The sequence below is a fragment of the Ranitomeya variabilis genome, chromosome 6 (assembly GCF_051348905.1).
Source record: "Ranitomeya variabilis isolate aRanVar5 chromosome 6, aRanVar5.hap1, whole genome shotgun sequence".
NCBI lineage: Eukaryota > Metazoa > Chordata > Amphibia > Anura > Dendrobatidae > Ranitomeya > Ranitomeya variabilis.
Window position 1 is genome coordinate 5,453,140 of NC_135237.1, and position 22,499 is coordinate 5,475,638.

At 51.3% G+C, this 22,499-nt stretch overlaps 1 protein-coding gene across 1 annotated transcript in view; it reads right to left on the reverse strand.

Annotated features, from left to right (window-relative positions):
• LOC143782169 (SCO-spondin-like) overlaps positions 1–22,499 on the reverse strand; it is a 557,899-nt gene that overhangs the window by 101,977 nt on the left and 433,423 nt on the right. The window contains exons 71-74 of the mRNA XM_077269323.1: positions 21,742–21,791; positions 21,468–21,635; positions 20,088–20,258; positions 17,803–17,906 (exon numbers count right to left, since the gene is read on the reverse strand). Coding sequence (XP_077125438.1) covers positions 17,803–17,906; positions 20,088–20,258; positions 21,468–21,635; positions 21,742–21,791 — 493 coding nt within the window. The remainder of the gene's footprint in view (positions 1–17,802; positions 17,907–20,087; positions 20,259–21,467; positions 21,636–21,741; positions 21,792–22,499) is intronic.

Consider the following 22,499-nt stretch of genomic DNA (forward strand, 5'->3'; position numbering starts at 1 on the left):
TGTGTTCACTTTTTGCAAATCTGACTGGGCTATTTAGTCTTGCTTCACCCTTTAGTCAGTGCCAGTTGTCCATTGTTCCTGGAGGATTCACATCTCTGCCTGGTCTCTCCTGCTTTGCAGTTCTTTTCAACAAAGATAAGTTCTGGCCTGGATTTTTTGCTGTCTGTCACGATATGGTATGAAATATCATAGAAGTAGTTTCTCTTGCTAGCAAGCTGTGGGCTAAAAAGCCCCCCCTTCCCTTTCACTCAGCCAAGAGCTGCCTTGCCAATGTACATGGGGGAAGAGCGTTTTATTGCCTAAAGGAATTTTTACGACCAGGTTAGAATCTTCCTCCAGCAAGAACTGGATTCTAAGTCTCTAGAACACATGGAAGTTCTTTGTTTCGTTTTTGTAAGATATTACGCAAACCGTTTACGTTAAGAACACGAAAATATATATTCTTAATCTCCCTCGGTGGATCTACCCATCCCTCGAAACACGGGCTTCTAACTCCATCTAGTAAAGAAGTAGGGATTTCTCTGTAAATATGTATCCCAGATAGGACATATTTGATCTCATTAGAATGCTCACGTTAATCCGAGATGAATGCTGGGTTTGATATGACTATGACACGTTTTGTAGCGGAGTTATAGAAATTAGATATAGGTTAGGGAAAAGTTAGTTAACTGAAGAGGTAGGAGGGACGAGGTGATCCAACCCCTTTCTGGGATGTTACAGGCTCCAGCTATAACTGTCTGCCCAGATCCCCAGCTCAGTCTTCTTGTCTTTTCCTGGAGAGCCCTGAGCACGTCCAATGAGCTGGGACGTATGGTTGCCTGCAATGCAATGAACTGAGAACATGTGAGTTGTACCTTTTCTCATTTAATCCTTTTATTTTCATAATTACCTTGTACATATTTGCAATTGTCTCATTTGTAACATCTTTGTAAAATATTTTTATAAAGCCCTGTCTAAACTTTGCGGAGTATAATATTTAATACTTGTTCATTCTCCATGCTCTAAACGTACCCTGTCTCTGAAGGGAATTACGCTACTGTGTTGGGTTAGCTTCGGACCCGTTTAATCGAAGCTGGTGGCAGCAATACCGTGCAGGCTTTTGGGTGATGTTGTAGCGACTGCGGCGTTAATAATTATTGTTCCTGCCTGAGTGGGAGTAGTTATCGCGCCGCTGCAGCGTGCCCAATAGCCCGTACATAGCAGGCAGCCTTTCTGGCGACTAATTACCCTAGGTGCAGTACCTAATCTGACCTGCGGGTAAAGGGGGCGCCAGAGAGCTGCAAGTGTTAAGTGGAACTGTAAGCGGGATACATAAGTCCCTGCAGTTCGTGGTATATTGAGGAGCAGTGGGATACCTAGAATAAGCCCCTGCTGTAAACTAAGAGGTCAATAGCCTTGTGTGTGTTTTTTCTTTATCACATTGTGGAGTGGAGGGATAACGAAGATAAGCCCCCTTCACATATGATAGCCGTCTGTTGGCCTAAAGTCACCCCGATCTGTGACGTAGGGGTGACGGTCATGGTGTGGATCCCTGACATATTGGTGGAAGCGGCTAAGGGATCGTGACAATTGGTGGCAGCGGTGGGATACCGAAGCCCCGGCCTGATCACTTCTCTGTTATGGAAAAGGACGGGGACTTGGACACTTTTCTGCGGGTCTTTGAGAAAGCCTGCAGACAGTACCAGCTGCCTACACAAGAATACCTAACACCAGGGCTGAGAGGAAAAGCTCTGGAGGCGTTTGCTGCCCTCCCTCAAGAACAAGATGGTGACTATGAGGCTATCAAGCAGGCCCTCATAGCCAAGTACCAGCTTACACCCGAGGTGTACCGTAAGAAGTTCCTGACCCTCCAACGTGGCCCACACGACAGTTACAGTGATGTGGTGCATGGACTGGGGACCCACTTTGACCAGTGGACCCAAGGACTGTCAGTGACCACCTTTGCACAGCTGCGAGACCTGATGATCAAAGACCAGTTCTTCCATCTTTGCCCAGCTGAGGTGCGAAAGTTCGTGATGTACAGAGAACCCAAAGACGTGACGAAAGCAGCGCAGATTGCCGATGCCTATGAGGCCAACCGTAGATCGGAAGTGCGGAAGCCAGTCACCACCAGCTGGAGAGGGGGTAAGCCTGCATCCAACGCCAGTACCCCTGCCAGCCAACACTCCAGAGGTCCTGTCCCCGTGGCCAACAGCACCAGACCTACCACCGAACTTCGCCAGTGTTACCACTGTAGGCAGCCTGGTCATATCAGTACCTTCTGTCCAAACAAGCAGAAGAACCTCCCAGCCAAGGCCCCAGGGCCTAATGCAGCAGTTCTTTTGGTGGGTGGTGTGGTTGGGAGGGTGTGTGATAACGTACAGCACGTCACTGTGGGAGGTCATGTTGCTACAGGCCTCAAGGACACCGGGGCTGAACGAACCCTCATCCGACCCGAACTGGCGGCCCCTGAAGAAATCATTCCGGGGAAAACCCTAACTGTCATGGGGATTGGGGGCATCAGCTGTCCCTTACCGATGGCCCGGGTTTATATTGATTGGGGTGCTGGGAGCGGGGTGAAGGAAGTGGGGCTGTCTGATAATTTGCCCACTGATGTTTTGTTGGGGACTGATTTGGGGAGGTTGGTTGCATACTACGTCACTGACACCCCTCCCCAATCTGCTAATAATGGTAATGTTAACCCTGATGATGATGATGATGATGGGAAATCGCATGTGTTACCTGACCATGCTTTATCTTGTAATGATGCATCTGATAACCATTTTTTCCCTAGGATTGATGGTGAAAATGTTGTACCTGTGCCAACTGAACCTGATAATGATGTTTCTGTGAAAGTTGATGTGTCCATAGGTACAGGAGTGCTCAGCCACGTCGCTCTGCGGAGTGAGACGGCTGAGGAACCCCTAGCAGGGGCAAGTGTCGGTGCTACTGGAAATGGGGAGATACATGGGAACCATGAGGAAGGTGATGCCATGCAATTGACCAGTGCCACCGAGGAAGGTAACTGGCCCATAAGTAGCAATGCTCCTGAGGTAATGGGGGTGGATGGGGAGGTAGAGCCCATAGCAGCGTCGGCTGATGGGTCTGTAGAAATCCCCGGGGAGACAGCCTACGTAGCTGCTGTCACCCGCAGTCAGAGTGCCCGGAACGCAGATAACTGTCTGCCTCCTGGACCCTCCTCAGTCATCAGTATGACTGAACCGGAGGTGGACCCAGAGCAGGTCCCAGAGGGGAAGGGACCCTGACGTCACTTCTGGCTTCCCCTAGCCAGGAGTTTCAGGCCGCTCTGCACACAGATGCGAGCCTAGAGAGTTTGAGACAACTCGCCGGGACGCGCTTCTCCGAGGCTGATAAGGAGAAGGTGTTCTGGGAAGGAGGAAGGTTGTACCGGGAGACAGTACCCGGAGAATCACAAAAGGAGTGGTTGAGGGAAAGACAGCTGGTCGTCCCGCAGCAATTCTGGGGTGAGTTGTTGCGGATTGCCCATGAGATCCCGCTAGCTGGACACTTGGGGATCAGCAAAACAAAGGCCCGGCTGTCTCAACACTTCTATTGGCCAAAGATGGGGACAGATGTGTCAAACTACTGCCGCTCCTGTGTCACCTGTCAAAGAGTGGGGAAGGCGGGGCCTGCTCTTAAGGCTCCCCTGATCCCTTTGCCAGTGATAGAGGAGCCTTTCCAGAGGATCGCGGTAGACATTGTGGGCCCGCTGGCCGTCTCCAGCAGCTCTGGAAAGCGATATATTCTTACTGTGGTAGACTACACTACCCGGTACCCAGAGGCAGTAGCTCTCTCTTCAACTAGGGCAGATAAGGTGGCGGATGCCCTGTTGGCCATCTTTTCACGTGTAGGATTTCCCAGGGAAATGCTTACTGATCAAGGGACCCAATTTATGTCTCGAATAATGGAGGCTCTCTGTATGCAGGTGAAGCACCTGGTATCGAGTGCGTATCACCCACAGACCAATGGCTTGTGTGAACGCTTCAATGGTACCCTCAAACAGATGCTACGCACGCTGGTTGAGACTCAAAGGCGCGACTGGGAGTGGTACCTCCCACACCTGCTGTTCGCTTACCGAGAGGTTCTGCAGGCCTCGACGGGGTTCTCCCCCTTCGAGCTCCTGTATGGCAGGCGAGTCCGGGGACCCCTTGGGTTGGTAAGAAAATCCTGGGAAGAGGAGCCGAACCCTTCTGAAGTGTCCATAGTGGAGTATGTCATGCGCTTCCGTGACAAGATGCAGACCTTGACGCAGTTGGTGCATGACAACATGACGCAGGCTCAGGCTGACCAGAAGCACTGGTACGACCAGAACGCCCGGGAGCGGACCTACCACGTGGGTCAAAAGGTGTGGGTGCTGGTCCCCGTACCAACAGATAAGCTTCAGGCAGCCTGGGAGGGCCCGTACGTCGTCCACCAACAGCTCAACCCGGTAACCTACGTGGTCACGCTTGACCACGCTCGGGGTAGGCGAAAGGCCTTTCACATCAACATGATGAAGGCTCATCACGAACGTGAACCTTTCGTCCTACCGGTCTGCAGCGCACCCGAAGACGGGGAGGAAGGCACCCTCCTGGACATGCTGGCCCAAGCCAAGGCCGGTGGGTCCATTGAGGACGTGGAGGTAAGCGCCTCGCTAGATGAACCACAGCGGTTGCAGTTGCAAACCACACTGGAACCCTTCCGGGTCGTGTTCTCCAACCGGCCTGGAAGGACTGAGTTAGCCGTCCACGAGGTGGACACCGGGAATCACGCCCCACTACGGCGAACACCCTATCGAATCTCTGACCAGGTGCAGCAGATTATGCGCCAGGAGATCGATGAGATGTTACAGCTGGGGGTGATTCGACGGCACCTGTATTGCTCGTGCCAAAAAAGGACCGGACCACCCGGTTCTGCGTGGACTACAAGGGGCTCAACGCCATTACAGCCACTGACGCGCACCCAATGCCGCGCATCGATGAGCTGCTTGAGAAGTTAGCTGGCGCAGATTACCTAACAATAATGGATCTGAGTCGAGGATACTGGCAGATTCCCCTGAGCCCCGAGGCACAGGAGAAGTCCGCCTTTATCACACCCTTCGGACTGTACGAGTCCACGGTCATGCCCTTCGGCATGAAGAATGCCCCTGCCACTTTCCAGCGGATGGTCAATCTCCTGCTTCAGGGACTGGAGAAGTACGCAGTGGCGTACTTAGATGACATTGCCATCTTCAGTTCCTCCTGGGGGGAACACCTGCAGCATCTCGAGGAGGTGCTCAGGCGAATTCACCGAGCAGGACTGACTATCAAGCCGGGAAAGTGCCAGATGGGCATGAGGGAGGTCCACTACCTGGGGCACCGGGTAGGCGGAGGCACCCTAAAGCCAGAGCCTGAGAAAGTGGGCGCGATCGTGAACTGGCCCACTCCTGGGACCAAGAAACAGGTGATGTCCTTCCTGGGCACTGCAGGGTACTATAGGCGCTTTGTGCAGCACTATAGTAGCCTGGCAAAACCTTTGACGGACCTCACCAGGAAGAAGTTACCCCACATCGTCAACTGGACAGATGGCTGTGAGGGGGCCTTCCAGGCGTTGAAAACTGCACTGTGCAACGCACCTGTGTTGAAAGCAGTCGACAGAAGTCGACCGTTCTTGGTACAGACCGACGCCAGCGAGTTTGGCCTTGGTGCTGTGCTCAGCCAGGTTGACTCGGAGGACCAAGAGCACCCCGTGTTGTACCTGAGCCGGAAACTTTTGCCGAGGGAAGTGGCCTACTCCACCATCGAGAAGGAGTGCCTGGCCATAGTCTGGGCCCTGCAGCGCTTGCAGCCCTACTTGTACGGCCGCACCTTCACTGTGGTGACCGACCACCACCCTCTGCGCTGGCTAAACTGTTATGATCCCAATGGCAGGGGACCTCAAAGATTACAGCAAAGTCTGCAAAACATAAATTCCAGCTCATAGGGAAGTGGTAACTAGGCTGACCATATACCTGATCCTAGCGCAAACACTAACAGCAGCCGGGGAACGTGCCTACGTTGATCCTAGACGTCTCGCGCCAGCCGGAGAACTAACTACCCCCATCAGGGAAAATAAGACCTCTCTTGCCTCCAGAGAAAAGACCCCAAAGTAATACAAGCCCCCAACAAATAATAACGGTGAGGTAAGAAGAAAAGACAAACGTAAGAATGAACTAGATTTAGCAAAGAGAGGCCCACTGACTAATAGCAGAATATAGTAAGAAGACTTATATGGTCAGCAAAAAACCCTGCAAAATATCCACGCTGAATATCCAAGAACCCCCAAACCGACTGACGGTGTGGGGGGAGAATATCAGCCCCCTAGAGCTTCCAGCGATAACAGAAATCACATTTTGTACAAGCTGGACAAAAAATATGAACAATGCAAATGATCAAAAGAACGAAAGCAGGACTTAGCTTATCTTGCAAAGAACCAGGACCTGAAGACAGGAGCAAACAGAAGTGAACTGATTACAACGATGCCAGGCACTGGACTGAGAATCCAGGAAGTTTAAATAGCAACACCCCAGGCCTAACGAAGCAGGTGAGCACCAACCTGGTAAAAGACAATCCAAGTGCCAAATCACTAGTGACCACAAGAGGGAGCCAAAAAGTATAGTTCACAACACTAAACGCCATGTGTGGAACCAACGGCAGGTTGCTGCGCTGGAGCCTTCCCCTTCAGCAATTTGACTTCACCATTAAACACAAAGCGGGAAAAGAGCATGGGAATGCAGATGGACTGTCCCGCCAGGGTGAACCCACTGAGGTGCGCATGGAGGCATACCGTGGGGTTCTACCTCCCTAGCGCACACCAAAAGGGGGAGGTGTCACGATATGGTATGAATTATCATATAAGTAGTTTCTCTTGCTAGCAAGCTGTGGGCTAAAAAGCCCCCCCTTCCCTTTCACTCAGCCAAGAGCTGCCTTGCCAATGTACATGGGGGAAGAGCGTTTTATTGCCTAAAGGAATTTTTACGACCAGGTTAGAATCTTCCTCCAGCAAGAACTGGATTCTAAGTCTCTAGAACACATGGAAGTTCTTTGTTTCGTTTTTGTAAGATATTACGCAAACCGTTTACGTTAAGAACACGAAAATATATATTCTTAATCTCCCTCGGTGGATCTACCCATCCCTCGAAACACGGGCTTCTAACTCCATCTAGTAAAGAAGTAGGGATTTCTCTGTAAATATGTATCCCAGATAGGACATATTTGATCTCATTAGAATGCTCACGTTAATCCGAGATGAATGCTGGGTTTGATATGACTATGACACGTTTTGTAGCGGAGTTATAGAAATTAGATATAGGTTAGGGAAAAGTTAGTTAACTGAAGAGGTAGGAGGGACGAGGTGATCCAACCCCTTTCTGGGATGTTACAGGCTCCAGCTATAACTGTCTGCCCAGATCCCCAGCTCAGTCTTCTTGTCTTTTCCTGGAGAGCCCTGAGCACGTCCAATGAGCTGGGACGTATGGTTGCCTGCAATGCAATGAACTGAGAACATGTGAGTTGTACCTTTTCTCATTTAATCCTTTTATTTTCATAATTACCTTGTACATATTTGCAATTGTCTCATTTGTAACATCTTTGTAAAATATTTTTATAAAGCCCTGCCTAAACTTTACGGAGTATAATATTTAATACTTGTTCATTCTCCATGCTCTAAATGTACCCTGTCTCTGAAGGGAATTACGCTACTGTGTTGGGTTAGCTTCGGACCCGTTTAATCGAAGCTGGTGGCAGCAATACCGTGCAGGCTTTTGGGTGATGTTGTAGCGACTGCGGCGTTAATAATTATTGTTCCTGCCTGAGTGGGAGTAGTTATCGCGCCGCTGCAGCGTGCCCAATAGCCCGTACATAGCAGGCAGCCTTTCTGGCGACTAATTACCCTAGGTGCAGTACCTAATCTGACCTGCGGGTAAAGGGGGCGCCAGAGAGCTGCAAGTGTTAAGTGGAACTGTAAGCGGGATACATAAGTCCCTGCAGTTCGTGGTATATTGAGGAGCAGTGGGATACCTAGGATAAGCCCCTGCTGTAAACTAAGAGGTCAATAGCCTTGTGTGTGTTTTTTCTTTATCACATTGTGGAGTGGAGGGACAACGAAGATAAGCCCCCTTCACATGTGATAGCCGTCTGTTGGCCTAAAGTCACCCCGATCCGTGACGTGGGGGTGACGGTCACGGTGTGGATCCCTGACATATTGGTGGAAGCGGCTAAGGGATCGTGACACTGTCCACATGCTGTGGCCTTATTGTTCAGTTCATTTCCATGTTTTTTGTCTTGTCCAGCTTGGTCTGTATAAGGATTTGTTTAGCCAAGCTGGTATCTCTGGAGATGCAGATATACCCTCCATATCTTTAGTTAGCTGTGGAGTTTTTGTATTTTCTGTGGTGGATATTTTCTAGTGTTTTAATACTGACCGCATAGTACTCTGTCCTATCCTTTCTATTTACCTAGAAGTGGCCTCCTTTGCTAAATTCTGATTTCAGTCTGTGTATGTTTTTTTCCCTCTCCTCTCACAGTCAATATTTGTGGGGGGCTGCCTGTTCTTTGGGAATTTTCTCTGAGGCAAGATAGTTTTCCCTTTTCTATCTTTAGGGGTAATTAGTCCTCCGGCTGTGTCGAGATGTCCAGGGAGTGCTAGGTACATTCCACGGCTACTTCTAGTTGCGGTGTTAAGTTCAGGGTCTGCGGTCAGTACAGGTACCACCTTCTCCAGAGTACGTCTCATGCTGCTCTTAGGCCACCAGATCATAACAGCTCGGTGCAGGAGGAGAGCACAGGACTGAGATTACCCACAATGCTCAGTGCAGGGGGAGAGCACAGGACTGAGATTACCCACAATGCTCGGTGCAGGGGGAGAGCACAGGACTGAGATTACCCACGATGCTCGGTGCAGGAGGAGAGCACAAGACTGAGATTACCCACGATGCTCGGTGCAGGGGGAGAGAACAGGACTGAGATTGCCCACGATGCTCGGTGCAGGGGGAGAGCACAGGACTGAGATTACCCACGATGCTCGGTGCAGGGGGAGAGCACAGGACTGAGATTACCCATGATGCTCGGTGCAGGAGGAGAGCACAGAACTGAGATTACCCACGATGCTCGGTGCAGGAGGAGAGCAGAGGACTGAGATTACCCACAATGCTCGGTGCAGGGGGAGAGCACAGGACTGAGATTACCCACGATGCTCGGTGCAGGAGGAGAGCAGAGGACTGAGATTACCCACAATGCTCAGTGCAGGGGGAGAGCACAGGACTGAGATTACCCACAATGCTCGGTGCAGGGGGAGAGCACAGGACTGAGATTACCCACGATGCTCGGTGCATGAGGAGAGCACAGGGCTGAGATTACCCACGATGCTCGGTGCAGGGGGAGAGCAAAGGTCTATTACCCACAATGCACAGTGCAGGGGGAGAGCACAGGACTGAGATTACCCACAATGCTCGGTGCAGGGGGAGAGCACAGGACTGAGATTACCCACCATGCTCGGTGCAGGGTGAGAGCACAGGACTGAGATTACCCACGATGCTCGTTGCAGGAGGAGAGCAGAGGACTGAGATTACCCACAATGCTCGGTGCAGGGGGAGAGCACAGGACTGAGATTACCCACAATGCTCGGTGCAGGGGGAGAGCACAGGACTGAGATTACCCACGATGCTCGGTGCAGGAGGAGAGCACAGGGCTGAGATTATCCACGATGCTCGGTGCAGGAGGAGAGCAAAGGTCTATTACCCACAATGCACAGTGCAGGGGGAGAGCACAGGGCTGAGATTACCCACGATGCTCGGTGCAGGAGGAGAGCAGAGGACTGAGATTACCCACAATGCTCGGTGCAGGAGCAGAGCACAGGACTGAGATTACCCACAATGCTCGGTGCAGGAGGAGAGTACAGGACTGAGATTACCCACAATGCTCGGTGCAGGAGGAGAGTACAGAACTGAGATTACCCACAATGCTCGGTGCAGGAGGAGAGTACAGGACTGAGATTACCCACGATGTTCGGTGCAGGAGGAGAGCACAGGACTGAGATTATCCACGATGCTCGGTGCAGGAGGAGAGCACAGGACTGAGATTACCCACAATGCTCGGTGCAGGGGGAGAGCACAGGACTGAGATTACCCACAATGCTCGGTGCAGGAGGAGAGCACAGGACTGAGATTACCCACGATGCTCGGTGCAGGAGGAGAGCACAGGACTGAGATTACCCACAATGCTCGGTGCAGGAGGAGAGCACAGGACTGAGATTACCCACGATGCTCGGTGCAGGAGGAGAGCACAGGACTGAGATTACCCATGATGCTCGGTGCAGGGGGAGAGCACAGGACTGAGATTACCCACGATGCTCGGTGCAGGAGGAGAGCACAGGACTGAGATTACCCACGATGCTCGGTGCAGGAGGAGAGCAGAGGACTGAGATTACCCACAATGCTCGGTGCAGGAGGAGAGCACAGGACTGAGATTACCCACAATGCTCGGTGCAGGGGGAGAGCACAGGACTGAGATTACCCACGATGCTCGGTGCAGGAGGAGAGCAGAGGACTGAGTTACCCACAATGCTCGGTGCAGGGGGAGAGCACAGGACTGAGATTACCCACAATGCATGGTGCAGGGGGAGAGCACAGGACTGAGATTACCCATGATGCTCGGTGCAGGAGGAGAGCACAGGGCTGAGATTACCCACGATGCTCGGTGCAGGAGGAGAGCAAAGGTCTATTACCCACAATGCACAGTGCAGGGGGAGAGCACAGGACTGAGATTACCCACAATGCTCGGTGCAGGGGGAGAGCACAGGACTGAGATTACCCACGATGCTCGGTGCAGGAGGAGAGCAGAGGACTGAGATTACCCACAATGCTCGGTGCAGGGGGAGAGCACAGGACTGAGATTACCCACAATGCTTGGTGCAGGGGGAGAGCACAGGACTGAGATTACCCACGATGCTCGGTGCAGGAAGAGAGCACAGGGCTGAGATTACCCACGATGCTTGGTGCAGGAGGAGAGCAAAGGTCTATTACCCACAATGCACAGTGCAGGGGGAGAGCACAGGGCTGAGATTACCCATGATGCTCGGTGCAGGAGGAGAGCCCAGGACTGAGATTACCCACAATGCTCGGTGCAGGAGGAGAGCCCAGGACTGAGATTACCCACAATGCTCGGTGCAGGAGGAGAGTACAGGACTGAGATTACCCACAATGCTCGGTGCAGGAGGAGAGTACAGGACTGAGATTACCCACAATGCTCGGTGCAGGAGGAGAGTACAGGACTGAGATTACCCACAATGCTCGGTGCAGGAGAGCACAGGGCTGAGATTACCCACAATGTTCGGTGCAGGAGGAGAGCAGAGGACTGAGATTACCCACAATGCTCGGTGCAGGAGGAGAGTACAGGACTGAGATTACCCACAATGCTCGGTGCAGGAGAGCACAGGGCTGAGATTACCCACAATGTTCGGTGCAGGGGAAGAGCACAGGACTGAGATTACCCACAATGCTCGGTGCAGGAGGAGAGCACAGGACTGAGATTACCCACAATGCTCGGTGCAGGAGGAGAGCACAGGACTGAGATTACCCACAATGCTCGGTGCAGGAGGAGAGTACAGGACTGAGATTACCCACAATGTTCGGTGCAGGGGGAGAGCACAGGACTGAGATTACCCACAATGTTCGGTGCAGGGGGAGAGCACATGACTGAGATTACCCACAATGCTCGGTGCAGGAGGAGAGCACAGGACTGAGATTACCCACAATGTTGTGTTTAATAATCAATCACTTCCATCCACCTTGCCTCCAGGAGCAGACCCCATATGTTGTGAACTCTATTTTTGGGCTCCCTCTAGTGGTCACAAGCGGTACTGTGTAGTGTTGTCTTTCTGCAGGTTGGCTGCATCAGCTGGTTCGTTATCCTTGGTTGGTTTCCTATTTAGCTCACCTGGATACTCAGTTCCTTGCCTGCTATCAATGTATTCAGTGCTCTTCAGATTCCTTGTGACTACCTTGCTCCCAGTCTCTCCAAGACAAGCTAGGTTTTTGTTTGTTCATTTTTTGATTATCAGCATTCATCATGTTTCTTGTCCAGCTTGCTAAAATGTGATTTCCTCGCTTGCTGGTTGCTCTAGGGGACTGAGTTTCTCCCCCCACACCGTTAGTTGGTGCGGGGGTTCTTGAAATCTCAGAGTGGATATTTTGTAAGGGTTTTTTACTGACCGCATAGATTCCCTTTTCTATTTTCGGCTATCTAGTATTAGTGGGCCTCATTTGCTGAATCTGCTTTCACCCCTGTGTATGTGCCTTCCTCTTACCTCACCGTTATTATTTGTTGGGGGCTTCTATATCTTTGGGGATTATTTCTCTGGAGGCAAGAGAGGTCTTTCTTTCTCTCTAGGGGTAGTTAGTTCCTCAGGCTGGCTCGAGACGTCTAGGATTTTTAGGCACGTTCACCAGCTACTTCTAGTGTGTTTGGATAGGTTCAGATTTGCGGTCAGTCCAGTTTGCCACCTCCCTAGAGCTTGTCCTATGTTTGTTACTTAGCTGGAGTAATTTGTGATCCTCAACCACTAAGGATCATAACAGTATAGCAGGCCAAAAAGTGTTTAATGCATCGCAGAAGTGGGATAAAAAGAAGACCTGAGTACATTTTTTTTTTCCTCCAGCTTTTCCTTTGCTGCAGTCTGTTTAGCTTCTTTCATCCTCTTGAACTCTGGGTGGTTTTGAGCTCAGCTGCAGACATGAATGTTCAGACTCTGACTTCTAGTGTGGATCATCTTACTGCACGGGTGCAAAGTATTCAGGATTTTGTTATTCATAGCCCTATGTCAGAACCAAAGATACCCATTCCTGAGTTGTTTTCTGGAGATAGATCTAGGTTTCTAAATTTTAAGAATAATTGTAAGTTATTTCTATCTCTGAGACCTCGTTCCTCTGGTGATTCCGCTCAGCAAGTTAAAATTGTTATCTCCTTGTTGCGTGGTGACCCTCAGGATTGGGCTTTCTCTCTGGCGCCAGGAGATCCTGCATTGCTTAATGTAGATGCATTTTTTCTGGCTCTTGGACTGCTTTATGAGGCGCCTAATCTTGAGAATCAGGCATAAAAAGCTTTGCTGGCTATCTCTCAAGGTCAGGATGAAGCAGAGGTGTATTGTCAAAAATTTCGGAAATGGTCGGTGCTTACTCAATGGAATGAGTGTGCCCTGGCTGCAAATTTCAGAGAAGGTTTTTCTGAGGCCGTTAAGAATGTTATGGTTTCCCACCCCTACAAGTCTGAGTGATTCTATGGCTTTAGCCATTCAGGTTGATCGGCGTTTGCGGGAGCGCAAATCTGCTCATCCTTTGGCGGTATTTTCTGAACAGAGACCTGAGTCTATGCAATGTGACCGAACTCTGACCAGAATTGAGCGACAAAGTCATAGACGTCAAAATGGGTTGTGCTTTTACTGTGGTGATTCTACTCATGTTATCTCAGCATGCTCTAAACGCTTAAAGAAAATCGCTAAACCTGTCACCATTGGTACTATACAGCCTAAATTTATTTTGTCTGTTACTTTGATTTGTTCTTTGTCGTCCTACTCGGTTATGGCTTTTGTGGATTCGGGTGCTGCCCTGAATCTGATGGATTTGTCGTTTGCCAGGCGCTGTGGTTTTGTCCTGGAGCCTTTGGAATTTCCTATTCCTCTGAGGGGAATTGATGCTACGCCATTGGCTGAGAATAAGCCTCAGTATTGGACGCAAATGACCATGTGCATGACTCCCGTACATCAGGAGGTGATTCGCTTTCTTGTTCTGCATAATTTGCATGATGTTGTCGTTTTGGGTCTGCCATGGCTGCAGGCTCATAATCCAGTTTTAGATTGGAAAGCTATGTCTGTGTCAAGTTGGGGTTGTCAGGGAATTCATGGCGATACTCCGTTGGTGTCTATTGCTTCTTCCAATCCTTCTGAGGTCCCTGAGTTTTTGTCTGACTACCAGGATGTATTTGATGAGCCCAGGTCCAGTGCCCTGCTCCCTCATAGGGATTGTGACTGTGCTATAAATTTAATTCCTGGTAGTAAATTCCCTAAGGGACGACTTTTTAATTTGTCTATACCAGAGCATGCCGCGATGCGGAGTTATATAAAGGAGTCTTTGGAGAAGGGACATATTCGCCCATCATCGTCCCCTCTTGGTGCAGGATTCTTTTTTGAGGCCAAGAAAGACGGTTCTTTGAGACCTTGTATAGATTATCGTCTTCTGAATAAAATCACAGTCAAATTTCAGTATCCTTTGCCACTATTGTCTGATTTGTTTGCTCGGATTAAGGGTGCCAGTTGGTTCACCAAGATAGATCTCCGTGGTGCGTATAACCTTGTGCGCATTAAGCAGGGAGATGAATGGAAAACAGCATTTAATACGCCCGAAGGCCATTTTGAGTACTTGGTGATGCCTTTTGGACTCTCTAATGCTCCTTCTGTGTTTCAGTCCTTCATGCATGACATCTTCCGAGAATATCTGGATAAATTTATGATTGTTTATCTGGATGACATTTTGGTCTTTTCTGATGATTGGGAGTCCCATGTGAAGCAGGTCAGGATGGTGTTTCAGGTCCTGCGTGCTAATGCTTTATTTGTGAAGGGCTCAAAATGCCTCTTCGGAGTACAGAAGGTCTCCTTTTTGGGTTTTATTTTTTCTCCTTCTACTGTGGAGATGGACCCAGTCAAGGTCCAGGCTATTCATGACTGGACTCAGCCCACGTCTGTTAAGAGTCTTCAGAAGTTCTTGGGTTTTGCTAATTTTTACCGTCGTTTCATCGCTAATTTTTCTAGCGTGGTTAAACCTTTGATGGATTTGACCAAGAAGGGTTCTGATGTGACTAATTGGTCTCCTGCGGCCGTGGAGGCCTTTCGGGAGCTGAAGCACCGGTTTTCTTCAGCTCCAGTCTTATGTCAGCCAGATGTCTCTCTCCCCTTCCAGGTCGAGGTTGATGCTTCTGAGATTGGAGCAGGGGCTGTTTTGTCGCAGAGAAGCTCTGATGGCTCTGTGATGAAGCCATGTGCTTTCTTTTTAAGAAAATTTTCATCTGCCGAGCGGAATTATGATGTTGGTAATCGGGAGTTGTTGGCTATGAAGTGGGCATTTGAGGAGTGGCGACATTGGCTCGAAGGAGCTAAACATCGTGTGGTGGTCTTGACTGATCACAAAAATCTGATTTACCTCGAATCTGCCAAGCGCCTGAATCCTAGACAGGCTCGTTGGTCGTTGTTTTTCTCCCGTTTCAACTTCGTGGTCTCATACCTGCCTGGTTCAAAGAACGTGAAAGCTGATGCTCTTTCTAGGAGTTTTGTGCCTGACTCTCTGGGAGTTTCTGAGCTGGCTGGTATTCTCAGAGAGGGAGTGATTTTGTCTGCCATTTCCCCAGATTTGCGACGAGTGCTGCAGAAATTTCAGGCGGATAGACCTGACCGTTGTCCACCAGAGAGACTGTTTGTCCCGGATAAATGGACCAGCAGAGTTATTTCCGAGGTTCATTCTTCGGTATTGGCGGGTCATCCTGGGATTTTTGTTACCAGAGATTTGGTGGCTAGGTCCTTCTGGTGGCCTTCCTTGTCGCGGGATGTGCGTTCCTTTGTGCAGTCTTGTGGGATTTGTGCTCGGGCTAAACCTTGCTGTTCTCGTGCCAGCGGTTTGCTTTTGCCTTTGCCTGTCCCGAAAAGGCCTTGGACGCACATTTCCATGGATTTTATTTCGGATCTTCCAGTATCTCAGAAAATGTCTGTCATCTGGGTGGTGTGTGATCGTTTTTCCAAGATGGTCCATTTGGTGCCCTTGCCTAAGTTGCCTTCCTCCTCCGATTTGGTTCCTCTATTTTTTCAGAATGTGGTTCGCTTGCACGGCATTCCTGAAAATATTGTGTCTGATAGAGGATCCCAGTTTGTGTCCAGGTTTTGGCGGACTTTTTGTGCTAAGATGGGCAATGATTTGTCTTTTTCGTCGGCCTTCCATCCTCAGACTAATGGCCAAACCGAGCGAACTAATCAGACGTTGGAAACTTATTTGAGATGTTTTGTTTCTGCTGATCAGGATGATTGGGTGACTTTTTTGCCATTGGCCGAGTTTGCCCTTAATAATCGGGCTAGTTCTGCTACTTTGGTTTCGCCTTTTTTCTGCAATTCTGGTTTCCATCCTCGTTTTTCCTCGGGTCAGGTTGAGCCTTCTGACTGTCCTGGGGTGGATTCTGTGGTGGATAGGTTGCAGCAGATTTGGAACCATGTGGTGGACAATTCGAGGTTGTCACAGGAGAAGGCTCAGCACTTTGCCAACCGCCGCCGCGGTGTGGGTCCCCGACTTCGTGTTGGGGATTTGGTGTGGCTGTCTTCTCGGTATGTTCCTTTGAAGGTCTCCTCTCCTAAATTCAAGCCTCGCTTCATTGGTCCTTATAAGATCTTGGAAATCCTTAACCCGGTGTCTTTTCATTTGGATCTCCCAGCATCGTTTGCCATTCATAATGTGTTCCATAGGTCTTTGTTGCGGAGGTATGTGGTACCTGTGGTTCCTTCTGTTGAGCCTCCTGCTCCGGTGCTGGTCGAGGGCGAATTGGAGTACGTGGTGGAGAAGATTTTGGATTCTCGTATCTCTAGACGGAGGCTTCAGTATTTGGTTAAGTGGAAGGGCTATGGTCAGGAGGATAATTCCTGGGTTGTCGCCTCTGATGTTCATGCGGCCGATTTGGTTCGTGCCTTCCACGCGGCTCATCCTGATCGCCCTGGGGGTCTTGATGAGGGTTCGGTGACCCCTCCTAAAGGGGGGGGGGTACTGTTGTGAACTCTATTTTTGGGCTCCCTCTAGTGGTCACAAGCAGTACTGTGTAGTGTTGTCTTTCTGCAGGTTGGCTGCAGCAGCTGGTTCGTTATCCTTGGTTGGTTTCCTATTTAGCTCACCTGGATACTCAGTTCCTTGCCTGCTATCAATGTATTCAGTGCTCTTCAGATTCCTTGTGACTACCTTGCTCCCAGTCTCTCCAAGACAAGCTAAGTTTTTGTTTGATCATTTTTTGATTATCAATGTTCATTATGTTTTTAGTCCAGCTCGCTAAAATGTGATTTCCTCGCTTGCTGGTTGCTCTAGGGGACTGAGTTTCTCCCCCCACACCGTTAGTTGGTGTGGGGGTTCTTGAAATCTCAGAGTGGATATTTTGTAAGGGTTTTTTACTGACCGCATAGATTTCCTTTTCTATTTTCGGCTATCTAGTATTAGTGGGCCTCATTTGCTGAATTTGCTTTCACCCCTGTGTATGTGCCTTCCTCTTACCTCACCGTTATTATTTGTTGGGGGCTTCTATATCTTTGGGGATTATTTCTCTGGAGGCAAGAGAGGTCTTTCTTTCTCTCTAGGGGTAGTTAGTTCCTCAGGCTGGCTCGAGACGTCTAGGATTTTTAGGCACGTTCACCGGCTACTTCTAGTGTGTTTGGATAGGTTCAGATTTGCGGTCAGTCCAGTTTGCCACCTCCCTAGAGCTTGTCCTATGTTTGTTACTTAGCTGGAGTAATTTGTGATCCTCAACCACTAAGGATCATAACACCCATATCCTCCGCCTCGCGCACTGTTGCATCTTTCTCACTGTCTCTCACTTTGTCACCTACACAATCAACCTCTGTAGTGTTACAACTATGTGATCAATTCATCATGGCATGAAGAGGTGAAGGTACAGTCCTGGCACACAGTCTCTGCACCGCCCTTTATGTGGACGCCCTGATTCTCCACTGACAGTGCATCGCACCCCAGTTATTGATCACGCATATATGTTATAAGAATAATCACCAATGGTGCCTCACCTGACGGAGCGCCGCCTCATCACAAGACCGGGGGCAGGAAGGACCGCAGCTGCTATATGCGGATCCGGCAATGGCCGAACAGTTTGTCACTGAAGAAATCAACTCTGGAATAACATATTATTGATATAAGGGTGCACAGGAGGTGACGGGTCTGATGAGATGTGGGTGCACAGGAGGTGACGGGTGTGACGAGACGTGGGTGCACAGGAGGTGACGGGTGTAACGAGATGTGGGTGCACAGGAGGTGACGGGTGTGATGAGATGTGGGTGCACAGGAGGTGACGGGTGTGATGAGATGTGGGTGCACAGGAGGTGACGGGTGTGACGAGACGTGGGTGCACAGGAGGTGACGGGTGTAACGAGATGTGGGTGCACAGGAGGTGACGGGTGTGACGAGATGTGGGTGCACAGGAGGTGACGGGTGTGATGAGATGTGGGTGCACAGGAGGCGACGGGTGTGACGAGACGTGTGTACACAGGAGGTGAAGGGTGTGATGAGATGTGGGTGCACAGGAGGTGACGGGTGTGATGAGATGTGGGTGCACAGGAGGTGACGGGTGTGATGAGACGTGGGTGCACAGGAGGTGAAGGGTGTGATGAGACGTGGGTGCACAGGAGGTGACGGGTGTGATGAGATGTGGGTGCACAGGAGGTGACGGGTGTGATGAGATGTGTGTGCACAGGAGGTGACGGGTGTGACGAGATGTGGGTGCACAGGAGGTGACGGGTGTGACGAGATGTGGGTGCACAGGAGGTGACGGGTGTGATGAGATGTGGGTGCACAGGAGGTGACGGGTGTGATGAGACGTGGGTGCACAGGAGGTGACGGGTGTGATGAAACGTGGGTGCACAGGAGGTGATGGGTGTGACGAGATGTGGGTGCACAGGAGGTGATGGGTGTGACGAGATGTGGGTGCACAGGAGGTGAAGGGTGTGACGAGATGTGGGTGCACAGGAGGTGATGGATGTGATGAGATGTGGGTGCACAGGAGGTGACGGGTGTGATGAGATGTGGGTGCACAGGAGGTGACGGGTGTGATGAGATGTGGGTGCACAGGAGGTGATGGGTGTGATGAGATGTGGGTGCACAGGAGGTGACGGGTGTGATGAGATGTGGGTGCACAGGAGGTGATGGGTGTGATGAGACGTGGGTGCACAGGAGGTGACGGGTGTGATGAGACGTGGGTGCACAGGAGGTGACGGGTGTGATGAGATGTGGGTGCACAGGAGGTGACGGGTGTGATGAGATGTGGGTGCACAGGAGGTGACGGGTGTGATGAGACGTGGGTGCACAGGAGGTGACGGGTGTGACGAGATGTGGGTGCACAGGAGGTGACGGGTGTGATGAGATGTGGGTGCACAGGAGGTGACGGGTGTGATGAGACGTGGGTGCACAGGAGGTGATGGGTGTGACGAGATGTGGGTGCACAGGAGGTGATGGGTGTGACGAGATGTGGGTGCACAGGAGGTGAAGGGTGTGACGAGATGTGGGTGCACAGGAGGTGATGGATGTGATGAGATGTGGGTGCACAGGAGGTGACGGGTGTGATGAGATGTGGGTGCACAGGAGGTGAAGGGTGTGACGAGATGTGGGTGCACAGGAGGTGATGGATGTGATGAGATGTGGGTGCACAGGAGGTGACGGGTGTGATGAGATGTGGGTGCACAGGAGGTGATGGGTGTGATGAGATGTGGGTGCACAGGAGGTGACGGGTGTGATGAGATGTGGGTGCACAGGAGGTGATGGGTGTGATGAGACGTGGGTGCACAGGAGGTGAAGGGTGTGATGAGATGTGGGTGCACAGAAGGTGACGGGTGTGATGAGATGTGGGTGCACAGGAGGTGACGGGTGTGATGAGATGTGGGTGCACAGGAGGTGACGGGTGTGATGAGATGTGGGTGCACAGGAGGTGACGGGTGTGACGAGATGTGGGTGCACAGGAGGTGACGGGTGTGATGAGATGTGGGTGCACAGGAGGTGACGGGTGTGATGAGACGTGGGTGCACAGGAGGTGACGGGTGTGATGAGATGTGGGTGCACAGGAGGTGACGGGTGTGATGAGATGTGGGTGCACAGGAGGTGATGGGTGTGATGAGATGTGGCTGCACAGGAGGTGACGGGTGTGATGAGATGTGGGTGCACAGGAGGTGACGGGTGTGATGAGATGTGGGTGCACAGGAGGTGACGGGTGTGATGAGATGTGGGTGCACAGGAGGTGACGGGTGTGATGAGACGTAGGTGTACAGTGTGGTATCGGCAGATGATGGAGAAGCTCTGGTCTTACCTGGACATGGCTCCAGCTCGCAGGGCTCCACCTCATTGCTCGGCCCTTCACAGTAATCTCCATCCCCGATGGGTGAAGGATTGTTGCAGATCCGGCTCCTCAGTCTCACCCCTTCTCCACACGTCTTAGTACAGTCTGTCCAGCTGTTCCACACACTCCAATTCCCAATTTCTGTAAAGTTATATAGTAAAGACCATCTCAAAGTAGAGGTGCGAACAGCTCAGGTCTCTCACTAGTGGGGGCACTGCCCGGGTCTTTCCCTAGGTTGGGGCACAGCTCTTGTCTATCACTAGGGAGCGCACAGCTCGGGTCTCAGTAGGGGGCCCACTGCTTGGGTCTTTCACTAGGTCGGAGCACGGCTCTTGTCTCTCACTAGGGTGTGCATTGGTCGGGTCTCTCACTAGGGGCCGCACAGCTCAGGTCTCACTACGGGGCACATAGCTCAGGTCTCACTAGGGGGCGCACAGCTTGGATCTCTCACTATGGCTGAGCACGGCTCTTGTCTCTCACTAGGGTGTGCATTACTTGGGTCTCTCACTAGGGGGCGCACAGCTCGGGTCTCAGTAGGGGGCGCACTGCTTGGGTCTTTCACTAGGTCGGAGCACGGCTCTTGTCTCTCACTAGGGTGTGCATTGGTCGGGTCTCTCACTAGGGGCCGCACAGCTCAGGTCTCACTACGGGGCACATAGCTCAGGTCTCACTAGGGGGCGCACAGCTTGGATCTCTCACTATGGCTGAGCACGGCTCTTGTCTCTCACTAGGGTGTGCATTACTTGGGTCTCTCACTAGGGGGCGCACAGCTCGGGTCTCAGTAGGGGGCGCACTGCTTGGGTCTTTCACTAGGTCGGAGCACGGCTCTTGTCTCTCACTAGGGTGTGCATTGGTCGGGTCTCACTAGGGGGCTCACAGCTTGGGTCTTTCACTAGGTCGGAGAACAGCTCTTGTCTCTCACTAGGAGGCGCATTACTTGGGTCTCTCACTAGGGGCCGCACAGCTCAGGTCTCACTACGGGGCACATAGCTCAGGTCTCACTAGGGGGCGCACAGCTTGGATCTCTCACTATGGCTCAGCACGGCTCTTGTCTCTCACTAGGGGGCGCATTACTTGGGTCTCTCACTAGGGGGCGCATTACTTGGGTCTGTCACTAGGGGGCGCACAGCTCAGGTCTCACTAGGGGGCGCACAGCTTGGATCTCTCACTATGGCTGAGCACTGCTCTTGTCTCTCACTAGGGGGCGCATTACTTGGGTCTCTCACTAGGGGGCGCACAGCTCGGGTCTCACTAGGGGGCGCACAGCTTGGATCTCTGTACAACCTCTTTGCATCGGATTGTGAGATGCTGCGTGCTCTTCATGGGTGGTAGACTGTTTCATGCCCTCACCAGGACAAGGATCCAGACTGCAGGGCTCCTCTTCCCGATCTGGACCTTCACATGGTAAGCCGGCACCAGAAGGAGAAAGCTCTGCGCAGAAGCGGTACCGGTTCTGGAATCCTCCCCCACACGACGCAGAACACTCGCTCCAGGGTGTCCACAGAGACCAGCGCAGGCCTAGTAAAAAAAAAGATAAAGAAGGGCCACCGAGAACAGCAACCACCGGGACCAGACTGAGAAGGCGTGGGGAATGGACTGCTGGAGTGTGGAGTCAGGTTCTTACCGTCACAGGTCACGTTCGAGCAGTTGGTGATCCGACCCGATAGGCAGGTGCTGCGGAGAAGAGGATGGGGAGATTTATAACCCCATTCCATAAAACATTGGGCCCTTTTGTAAAATGTAACGGAAACACAAATGTGATGATCAGGAAACTTCTTTTTGTCTCTGTGAAGATCTGAGGTTGTGGGTTATAATAATCACCTAGGCAGGTTAACGATGCAACTATTTTTTATTCCTTACATCCATGGTTTTACAACAACTCCGGGTAGATGGCCAAAATACAGTGTCCTCAGTCCACAAGATCCCCTCCCCGGGGTCGGTAGTCCCACTGCACCCATAACAGGCGATCCTCGCTGTCTCCCAACTTTTGGTTGGCCCAGAGATTTCATATCTCCTGCCAGTATAGCCTGTAGTCACAGTCCACACTCGACTGGGAACACAACCGAAGCCCATGTGTCCAGCAGCAATAATCCTTAAGAAAGTTCCTGAAATCCAGATGAAAAATTGCCCAACAGTAGCACGTGTGTCCAGTCCAGCGGGCAACCGACCCCCTAACTCCACAGGCGATCAATCCATAGATGTGCTCCAGGACGTCATCCTCAATCCTCTCCCTTCGAAGTTAAGGTACCGTCACATTAGGCGACGCTGCAGTGATATCGACAACGATGCCGATCGCTGCAGCGTCGCTGTGTGGTCACTGGAGAGCTGTCACACAGTCAGCTCTCCAGCGACCAACGATGCCGAAGTCCCCGGGTAACCAGG